We start from the raw sequence: 10917 nt of genomic DNA on the forward strand, positions 1-10917 counted from the left end.
CAAATAGGACTCACGAACAACACCTGAGAGGACACAGCTGGCCACACATCTTAAAATCCTTTAAATAAAACCTATTTGCAAAAAGCACATGCCATTAAAAGTCCTTCATGGGATGGTTGAAGATCCCGGACGAGCCCCCATTGTTACACATCCTCTATTGTTGGAAAAGGAGGACAGGGCAGAGGCATGTGTTTCAGGTGTTAAAATTGTAAACAATGATTTTATTTTAGAATTTTAAAAGACAAAAAGCTCCAAATCTAGAAGTACTTCAAACACATTGTTAAAATGGCCATGGGTTTATGTTTAAAACAGGCATCCGAATGCTCCCAAACATTCACACACAAAGTCCACTGACTATACACAAGTTTGGGAGATAAGAGGAAGCCAGCACTCAGGTCACTCATATGAAACTAAAACCCATTTAAAAGCCATTACAACACAAATAAATGGAGCCCACAAGATAACTGGGACAGATCCAGTCTCTCCCTTCCTCCTGGCAGCTCTCCTTTTTATGTTGCTCAGGAGTTGATCAGCCCAAGTGAGTGCAGCTGTACAGGTAGGAGGAGGAGGCAAAGCAAGAATTTGGTCTAGTTCACTAGGCTACTGATTGTCCTCTGCAGAGTCAGTTTTCTGGGACGAACAGCAACAGTTGTAACACTTGCGTTTAAATCTTTGTCCACAGAGCTTACATGCAAACTGTTTGTCTCCTGTGTGGACTCTCATGTGAGTGTTTAAACCTGACTTTTGGGTAAATCTTTGTCCACAGAGCCCACAGACATAAGGTTTATGTCCTGTGTGGACTCTCATGTGACAGTTTAAACCTAACTTTTGGGTAAATCTTTGTCCACAGTACTCACAGGCAAAAGGTTTATGTCCTGTGTGGATTCTCATGTGATCGTTTAAACCTGACTTATGTTTATATCTTTGTCCACAGAGCTCACAGGCAAACTGTTTCTCTCCTGTGTGGACTTTCATGTGAGTGTTTAAACCAGACTTTTGGGTAAATCTTTTTCCACAGAGCTCACAGGCAAAAGGTTTATGTCCTGTGTGGATTCTCATGTGATCGTTTAATGTTGACTTAAAGGTAAATCGATTTCCACAGAGCTCGCAAGCAAATTGTTTCTCTCCTGTGTGGACTGTCTGATGTCTGTTTAAACCTGACTTTTGGATAAATCTTTTTCCACAGAGCTCACAGGCAAAAGGTCTCTGTCCTGTGTGGATTTTCTGGTGTGTGTTAAAATTTGATTTTCTCCTAAATATTTTTCCACAGTCACCACAACTAAATGACGTTAGTTCTTTCTGGACATTCCTATTTGAGTCTACAGGTTGCTTAAGTCTAACCGATTTCTTATTAACCAAAGAGCTGGAAGACCTTATTGCTGAATGATTGGTCACTCTCACATGTTTCTGGAGAGACTGCTTGTCATGAAATCCTTCACCGCACTCAAAACAGCTAAAGAATATGATGACAGTCTTAACATCTGACCCAGAAGACATTTTCTCATTCCAGTCATGGTCTTCGTCTCCAGTTTCAGACCCAGAGTCCAGATTCATATCATCATCTCCACTAACTTCAGTCTCTGAAGAATCAGATGTCTGTTCATGAGGGTTCGGATCTGGGTTCTTGCTAGTTCCTGCTCCTCCACCAGTTTCTGCTGTCATCTGGTCAGATGAGCTGCTGGTTGGAACATCTCTGTCTTCTATTTGCTGCTGATGAAGCTGTGAAAACAGACGTTTCTCTTCATCATCCTCACTCTTTATAGAAACAGCACTGAATTGAAACCTAGCAGAATCAGTCTCCTCCTTCAAATGGAGATGCTCTTCCTTAAGACTGGTCAAAATTTCCTCCTTTTCTTCCTTTATGTGGAGGTGTTCTGGGTCCTGCTGGTCCACACCAGCACTCTGTTCTTCAGGATCTTCTTTAACCTGCACCATCTGTTGAACATCTGTAGGAAACAGAAACACATAACGTGAATTATCGACTGCTGTAACTTTAAATTCACACATGAGAGTTGCGTTATTGCAGGGGTCTCCAACATGTTGGTCGCGAGCTATCGGTAGCTCTTGAAAGTCGCTGGCCTGGAAGCAGCCAGTGAGCTGCCCAGCCTGACTTGTAATTAACAAGAGACGGATTTGTAATTTGATGGCAAGCCTCCCCTGCTTCTCGTAATATCTAATGTAAAATTAGCATTTTGTGGAAGTAAAATGAAATCTCATTGTAGCGCCCGGTCAGACAAAGATGAGCTTCACTGATGGTTTAGCTGTTCCCTTTTATTTCGTGCCTTTAAACTACTTCGACCAACATAAGAGCTGAATTAACACACATAAAAGAACATAACAACTTGTTAAACTGTGCTCCCAATGTCTACATTATGAGAGAATTAACCTGTTACACTTACAGGAATTACAAAGGAACCTTGTATGAAAACCATTTAATAAATATTTACCTTGTTCCTCCTTTCTGACAGGGACTAAACTTTAATCTTCTACCGTGTTTTAGCTTGCACTACGGTACCCATGCCGTTTTATTTCTTTTACAGTAATCATAAATGCCTTCAAAATGAAATACCTTCAGTTTAAGCAGAAGTTCCAAAATAAAGCACTTGCAAATGTAAGGGATTCCCTTTGAAATAAATGGATCAAATTTCACAGCCATTACACTCCCACCAAATTATGAGTTGTTTTTTTTTTTGTAAAATAAAACATAATTTGAACACACTTCTGAACATATACATATACATATATATATATATATATATATATATATATATATATATATATATATATATATATATGTATATATACATATACATATATATATATATATATATTGCCACCCTGGAAAAATGTTTGCCCCTCTTCTGCCACCCCATAAATAATTTTGTAGATCCGCCCCTGCAATTGAGTTGTCTTTTACCATTAGTTTGATCATTTTACTAAACAAAGATAAAATTCACTCACTGCCTCCTCGTCTTGAAGTCCTGCCATCTTAAAATTAAAGTTAGTTCAATAGTTCAAAAGGTCTGGAGCTTCTCTCCTCTGTGAAGAAAGAACTTGAGAGGTTCGGACCGAGCTGCTGCAGCAGACTAAAAACCAACATGGACATTTTTTAATGATAACACCTCATGGAAGAGGTACTGTAATGTCCCACCATGCAGTGATAATAAAGTCCTTCACCCATCAGTACCTGTGTCCATGCTGTCCAGGTCCAGGTGGTGAAGAACACACGATGAATCAGTCCCAGGTCCCAGCTGACGGATGAAGTGGTAGCAGGTTTACTTTAGCCGTGTTTAGCTAACAGCTGCAATAGAAACAAAGCAGGAGAGCTGATTGATGCTGCTTCAGAACAACGCGGATATTAAAGAGACATTTAAAGGACGGATCCAGTCTGGAAAAGAGGACCTTTGGTCACCAGAGTTCACGGAGAAGAGCTAACCGCTTTTTTCTCCAGAGTCACATTCAGATTCGGGGCTTTTCCGTCGGAGAGTGTGAGCAGGATGGATCAGAGAGCGAGCAGCGATCCTGCATCACGACCAACTCAGATGAGCGAGTCTGATAGAGGGGACCTCTTCAATCTGATGAAAGCAGCAAAACGAGCGCGTTTCTCTGAGAGGCCAAAGGAACAGCAGCAGATCCAGAGGGCAGGACGTCTAGAGAAAAGCTTTTCTGACCCATAACCTGATTCTGGAGCTCCGATTGTCACGAAGACCGCAGAATATCTTCTCTGGTTCTGGAAGGAACTCCACCAAGTTGTTGAGGAGGAGGAGAACGTTTCCACAGCCTGGTGAGAAGATTTCTGCAGCAGTTAGTTGCTTTAGCTGATCAACTCTCCCAGAGACTGAACTGAAGGCATTTTAACTGCAGAGCCTCAAATATTCTCCTCACACACCAGAACAACAACAAGCTAGCTTTGCTAGCAGCTTCCGGTTTCTGCTTTTTCCAGTGGTCGGTGACCAGCGTAAAGGTTCACTACCGCCACCTGCAGGACTCTCTGAGCTCTGATAAGCTAAAGAAAAAACGAATAATGCATTTTCTACATGTAATCAATTGAATATAATACTATAATTATTATATAGCTATGCTAAAAATATTCAACATACTTAAGTAATACACTATTCTAACACAACAGTTGACCTTATTTTGTTTAATCTTTCTTAAACCAGACGAGTCGATTGAGACTCAATCTCATTTGCAACAGCAGCAGACTCATAGTTAGCTTTACACCAAAGACGTTTGCATTTTGGACAGAGAACACAAGTGGTCTGAGAGAAGTTTCTGGAAGCTTTAGAATAGAATAGACTTTCTTGATCCCGCGATGGGGGGATTAGCTTGTTACAGCAGCATCAACACTTAAGAGAATAATTTGAAGAAAAAAATTAACAAAGGTACGTGTATTAATACATGGGCAGTAGTCTAGAATTGGGACCTTTGTCCACTAAAAACCACAAATAAAAAAAGGAAAAAACTTGGGTTCCAACACTATGCAGCATAGTGCAAGAGACACGTACATACAATGCAAATCTGGTATTGAATGAGTATTGAACACATAATGAATATAGCATTGGTGTTATTATGTAACAGGATAATGCCAGTACCAGTTAAACTGAGGAGTTCTACACTCTTACTGCAGAGGGGACAAATGACCTACGGTTGTGTTCGGTTTTACTAGCCTGGCTTGCCAGACTCATCCTCTGTTTAATTCTGCACAGAGAAAGGGTCTGGGAACTCTCCTATTCAAATAACCCCACCCCCTGAGAGTTCTAACCGAGCCAATCAGTGCTGAGTAGCGTACGTCACACACCATAACTCTGAGTTTGTCAACCATGGCGAATGAAGCGGAGTTAGCTGCGGCTCTTTCCTCTAGTCCAGGGGTGGGTAACTCCAGTCCTCGAGGGCCGGTATCCTGCTTCTTTTTGTTTTTTCCCAGTTCCAACACAGTTGATTCAGCAGCTCATCAAGCTCTGCAGAAGCCAGCTAATCTCCTGCTGATTGAAATCAGGTGTGTTGAAACAGGGAAAACAGTAAAACATGTGGGATAGTGGCCCTCGTGGACCAGGATTGCCCGCCCCTGCGTCTAGTCTAAATGACTTGGACGTGTCTTAAAAACAACAACAAGTAGAAGTGCTACAAGCCTTTCTTCTAAAGAAAGATCTTTGCGCTGTCGCCTGACGCTATTTTTGACCACAGCTAAGAAACTACAGCGTTGCGGATGTCACACACAGTGAAGCTCAGTTTCTCATAAACAACGAAGACAGCGGCGGCGTTCACTGCGGCTCTTTCCTCTTTTCTGAATGACTTGAATGTCTTTAAAACCACAACAAGTAGAAGTGCTAAAAGCATTTCTTTAAATAAAAAAAAGATGTTTGCGCCATTGCCAGACGCATTTTGTTTACTACAGCTAAAAAAACGACAACGTTGCGCGGTACAGTCGGCATTTCCGTCTTTTTTCTGAGTGGTTATTTTTGAGCTGCCTAGTCCCGCCCCTCAAGTGCCTCTCTGCCTGTGAGTTACCGTATTCTTTTTCTGTGCAGAATTAAACAGAGGACGAGTCTGGCAGGCCAGGCTACTGTTTTACATCTGGGATGTCTCAGTCTGCCTCTGAAGGAGCTTTCCATGGTCTCCACAGTGGAATGCAGTGGGTGGGAGGATTTTTTAAAAAGATGGTGGTCATCTTCCCCAGCATCCTCCTTTCACACGTCTCCTTAACTGAATCCAGTGGGCAGCTCAGAACCAAGCTAGCTTTGTTAACCAGCTTGTTCAGTCTCTTCCTGTCTTGATCAAAGCTGCCTGCACCCCAACAGACCACAGCAGAGTGGACAACAAAGCCAACCACAGAGTGATAATAGGATTTTAGCAGGTGGGAATTAACTCCAAAGGACCTCAGCCTCCTTAGGAGGTAAAGGCGGCTTTGGCCCTTTTTATAGAGCATCTGTGTTGTTGGACCAGTTCAGTTTGCTGTTGAGGCGAATAACCAAGTTTTATTTTGTTAGCTTAAATCATGGAGACAAATGGGCCATTCCCATCTGTACCGGGTCGGCCCGGGCCGGGTAGCGTAGGTTGTTTACATATCTGGGTGGCCTGGTATTTTTCCGGGCCAACCAAGGCTCATTCTCAGCCCTCTTCTCGAGAGGGTCTGCTTCAGGCCGACCAGGGCCAACACACCCACTGCTGACAGCAAATTCACACCTTCCATTAGAGCAAGCCTCTGATTGGTGGGTAGAATCAGCCCACATGGGCTTAAGACAAGGATGTGTGGAGTCAACCGGGCCAGGCTGGGGCCGACTGGGGCTACCCGGCCCGGGCCGACCCGGTACAGATGGGAATGGCCCAAATGTTCTGGGTAACGGCTGGAGACTGGGTTCTAGCCCTCCAGCTAGTGTGGATCATCAACATATAAATATTGGACAATGGGTTTCCATAGACTCCAACAACACGTTTTTGAAGAAAAATGGGAGGTGGCCACCACCGCCATTTTGACAGTGGCACAGGTTCCGTCAAGCCCAGACAATTCCACAAAAGGGAAGAGAGGTGGAGCTGAGGGTGGGGCTGTAAGGCTAGGATCAACTGACGACACCCGGTCGAACTTTTTTTGTACTTGTTTGTACTCTTTAAAAGTGAAAGAATATCACAACTTGTTCAAAGATCTGTTAGAGGGGTTCATTAATGGTTCATATACATAACTCTGCGGGTAGTATGCAAATGCAGGTTTGCAGTAGTTCAAAGTTTCTTTGGGGGGGGGGGGGCTTAGCCTTCTAGAGGCCTGTTTAAATGTTTTATGTTGTAACCATGTGGCTCTTGTTCAAGAGTCTTTTTGAGCACCCACGGTATTCTAATTTTAATAAGGGAGTAACAGATATACTGCAGTCGACTGGCTCTAATGGCTCAGAGTAATTATAATCTTATACCAAGTAAAGAGTACTTGAAAATTATAAGTTGGAATGTGAAGGGTTTAAATCAGGCTGTCAAGTTAAAAAGGGTTTTTCTCATTTACAACATCTTAGGGTTGGTATTGCTTTTCTACAGGAAACCCACCTTCAAAGGCGAGACCAGACTAAAATTCACAGAGAATTGGTGGGGCAACTGTTTCATTCACAATTTAACAGCAAAGGCAGAGGAGTAGCAATACTCATTCACAAAAATATTCCTTTTGTTGTATCAGATACCATCCTGGATCCAAATGGTAGATATGTAATTGTTGTGGGACAGCTGTTTCAACTTAGCTTAGTGTTTGTCAATATCTATGGTCCAAATTTTGACTATGAGAATTTTTTAAAGAAACTGTTCAGCTGTATCCCCAGTCTGGATAGTCATCATTTGATTATGGCTGGAGATTACAACTTGGTGATAAATTCGGTGCTAGATCGCTCCTCTCAATCTGTACATGGACCATCTAAATTGCAGCAAACGATCCAGTCGTTTATAGACACACACAAACTTATAGACCCTTGGAGATTTGAATATCCTATCAAAAGAGAATATTCATATTACTCTAATATGCACAAGACATTTTCCAGAATAGATTTTTTTCTTGGTTGATCCCCATTTGGTTAGTGACATTATAGAATGCGAATATGACACAATTATTATTTCGGACCATGCCCAGGTTAGTATTAAGATGATTCTTCCCACTCAGATGACTAAACGGACCTGGCAGCTTGACACGCTCTTGCTGGCAGATTCAGACTTTGTAAAGTTTATTACAGAACAAATAGACTTCTTTCTACAGATAAATACAGGGTATCTGCAGGTTTAAGGGAGCCAAATTTAAGACTTTTTAAGACCTTTTTTAAGGCCACTTGGACCAAATTTAAGCTAGTTTTTAAAATTAAATTTAAGCTATAATTTCCAGCTATTGCCTGGAACTAGTGCTAACCACGTCACGAACATGGGATTAGCCATCCAGTTACCATTAATGTTGCACTTCCCTATGGCGCAAACTCCCACTAGCGTGCTCATCTAAAAATAGCCCCCTTTCACAACCAACTGAATGTGTACGGTTCCGCTTACGCCAACATCGTACACAAAACTTGCTGAACATTAACTAGACATTCACGAAAATTTTATAGAAATAAAAGAATCTTGTTTATTGGGTCTTTGGTAATATAAGACCTTTGGAAACTGTATTTAAGGATTATTTGTCATTTTTAAGGATTTTTAAGGCCTTAAATTTGGAAAAGCAAATTTAAGACTTTTTAAGGACCCGCGGATACCCTGTAGATAGGACAGATGGGATTTCAGCCTCAACCCTATGGGAGACACTTAAAGCAAATCTCAGGGGGCAGATTATTTCCCGCTCTGCTTATATTAGGAAAATAAATTACAAAAAGATTGAGGAATTATCCTTGGAAGTCAAGGCCCTGGATGGACTTATGTCTGGGTCTCCAACCGCTGATTTGATCAGAATCAGAAAAGCTTTATTGCCAGTGCTCCAGCGTCCCGGAGCATAGGAATTTGACTCCGCAGCACAGCCTGACCAAGGTTACACACACACACGTAGACAAAACAGATACAGGCAGACCACGAGGGCAGCCATGAACGGCGCTCATTTCATTTAGATTAAAAGGGGATTACATGAGGATAAATTAGAGGAGGGAAAAAAGGGCATTCCCGAGTTATTCCTGACAGGGCGTAGCTTTGCTATGCAAAAAAAACAAAACTCCTCAAACATATAAGCACGAACATCAACAGTTCACAACATGAGACTCCAATAGGAAGGCAGGGCGGGGCTGGGATCCTGTTTCCCACAGCGAGAGCAGCCATCTACGGCGCTCATCTGCTGTACAGTCACATGTGGGAGGGAGATCTTGGGAGAAGTGAAGAGCACATTGACTCCTCCAGCTGATGACCTCGCCAGGCTGAAGTCCACCAATCCGAAGGCAGGACGGGTAGGTGGGGTTTTCACAGCATCTGTCTGCATTCGTTCGTGGGGGGTTTTAGTTGCTTGCAGCTCAAGGCTACCAGGGTGTCAGATTCAGATAACAAGAATTTGTTTGGGTCAGGCTGAGATAATTTTCCTCTCTGCCTTCAGTCTTTAAACTGATCATTTCCATCATGACCACAGGTGAGGGTAGGAACATAGATCGACTGGTAAATCGGGAGCTTCGCCTTCTGACAGCTCTCTCTTCACCACGACAGACCGGTACAACGCCCACATCACTGCAGATGCAGCACCAATCCGCCTATCGATCTCACACTCCAGTTTTCCCTCACTCGTGAACAAGACCCCGAGATACTTAAACTCCTCCACTTGGGGCAGGACCTCGACCCTGACCCGGAGAAGGCATTCTACCCTTTTCCGAAACAAGACCATGGTCTCACATTTAGAGGAGCTGATTCTCATCCTAGCTGCTTCACATTCGGCTGCGAACCGCTCCAGCGAAAGCTGAAGATCACGTTCTGATGAAGCCAACAGGACCACATCATCTGCAAAAAGGAGAGACCTGATCCTCCGGCCACCTAAACGGATGCCCTCCACACCATGGCTGCGCCTAGAAATCCTGTCCATAAAGGTTATGAACAGAATCCGTGACAAAGGGCAGCCTTGGCGGAGTCCAACTCTCACAGGGAACAAGCCCGACTTACTGCCAGCAATGCGGACCAAGCTCTGACACCGGTCATACAGGGACCTAACAGCCCGTATCAGAGGGCCTGGTACCCCATACTCCTGTAGTATCCCCCACAGGGCTCCCCGAGGGATGCGGTCAAACGCCTTCTCCAAATCCACAAAACACACGTAGACTAGTTGGGAAAATTCCCATGCACCCTCCAGGATCCCCCTAAGGGTATAGAGCTGGTCCAGTGTTTCACAGCCGGGACAAAAACCACATTGCTCCTCCTGAATCTTCAACAATCCGACGGACCATCCTCTCCAGAACCCCTGAATAGACCTTACCAGGAAGGCTCAGGAGTGTGATCCCCCTGTAGTTGCAACACACCCTGCGGTCCCCCTTTTTAAATAAGGGGACCACCACCCCGGTCTGCCAGTCCAGTGGGACTGCCCCCGATGTCCACACGATATTGCAGAGCCGTGTCAGCCAACACAGCCCCACAACATCCAGAGCCTTAAGGAACTCCAGGCGTATCTCATCCATTCCTGGAGCCTTGCCACGGAGGAGCTTTTTAACCACCTCAGTGACCTCAGCACCAGAGATTTGAGAGGCCAACCCAAAGTCCCCAGACTCTGCTTCCTCACTGGAAGACGTGTGGGTGGGATTGAGGAGGTCTTCGAAGTATTCTGCCCACCGATCCACAACGTCCTGAGTAGAGGTCAGCAGCACACCGTCCCCACTATAGATAGTGTTGGTAGCACACTGATTTCCCCCCCAAGGCACTGGATGGTGGACCAGAGTCTCCTCGAAGCCATACGGAAGTCTTGCTTCATGGTCTCACCGAACTCCTCCCATGCCCAGGTTTTTGCCTTGGCGACCACCCAAGCCGTGTTCCGCTTGGACTGCCGGTACCCGTCAGCTGCCTCTGGAGTCCCACAGGCCAAAAACACCTGATAGGACTCTTTCTTCAGCTTGACAACATCCCTAACCGCCAGTGTCCACCAGCGGGTTCGGGGGTTGCCACCACGACAGGCACCGACGATCCTGCAACAACAGCTCTGGTCAGTCGCCTCAACAATGGAGGCATGGAACAGGGTCCATTCAGACTCAATGTCCCCCGTCTCCCCCAGAACCTTTTGGAAGTTCTGTTGGAGGTGGGAATTGAAGCTCCTTCTGACAGGAGACTCTGCCAGACGTTCCCAGCAGACCCTTGTGATACGTTTGGGCCTGCCTAGTCTTACCGGCATCCTCCCCCACCATCTGAGCCAAGTCACCACCAGGTAGTGGTCAGTTGACAGCTCCGCCCCTCTCTTCACCCGGTTGTTCAAGACATGCGGCCGCAGGTCAGATGAAACAACAACAAAGTCGA

The 10917-nt window shown here is 44.6% G+C and overlaps 1 protein-coding gene across 4 annotated transcripts; it reads right to left on the reverse strand.

The window, feature by feature from the left end:
- Window positions 1-458: 458 nt before the first annotated feature.
- On the reverse strand, window positions 459-3621 carry LOC107391911 (zinc finger protein OZF). Of its 4 annotated transcripts, none has more exons than XM_054744008.2 (3): window positions 3437-3621; window positions 3188-3301; window positions 459-1946 (listed from the first exon to the last, which is right to left on the reverse strand). In XM_054744008.2, exons 2-3 carry the CDS (start codon window positions 3195-3197, stop codon window positions 601-603), a joined length of 1356 nt encoding a protein of 451 aa, XP_054599983.1. In that variant the 5' UTR covers window positions 3198-3301; window positions 3437-3621; the 3' UTR covers window positions 459-600. The 4 variants fall into 4 exon arrangements, with proteins under 4 accessions (XP_054599983.1, XP_054599982.1, XP_054599985.1 ...); XM_054744007.2 differs by having other exon boundaries at window positions 3403-3540; XM_054744010.2 differs by lacking the exon at window positions 3437-3621 and adding an exon at window positions 2962-3086 and having other exon boundaries at window positions 3188-3326.
- Window positions 3622-10917: the final 7296 nt, after the last annotated feature.

This window comes from Nothobranchius furzeri, chromosome 6 (assembly GCF_043380555.1).
Source record: "Nothobranchius furzeri strain GRZ-AD chromosome 6, NfurGRZ-RIMD1, whole genome shotgun sequence".
In the NCBI taxonomy this organism is placed as follows: domain Eukaryota; kingdom Metazoa; phylum Chordata; class Actinopteri; order Cyprinodontiformes; family Nothobranchiidae; genus Nothobranchius; species Nothobranchius furzeri.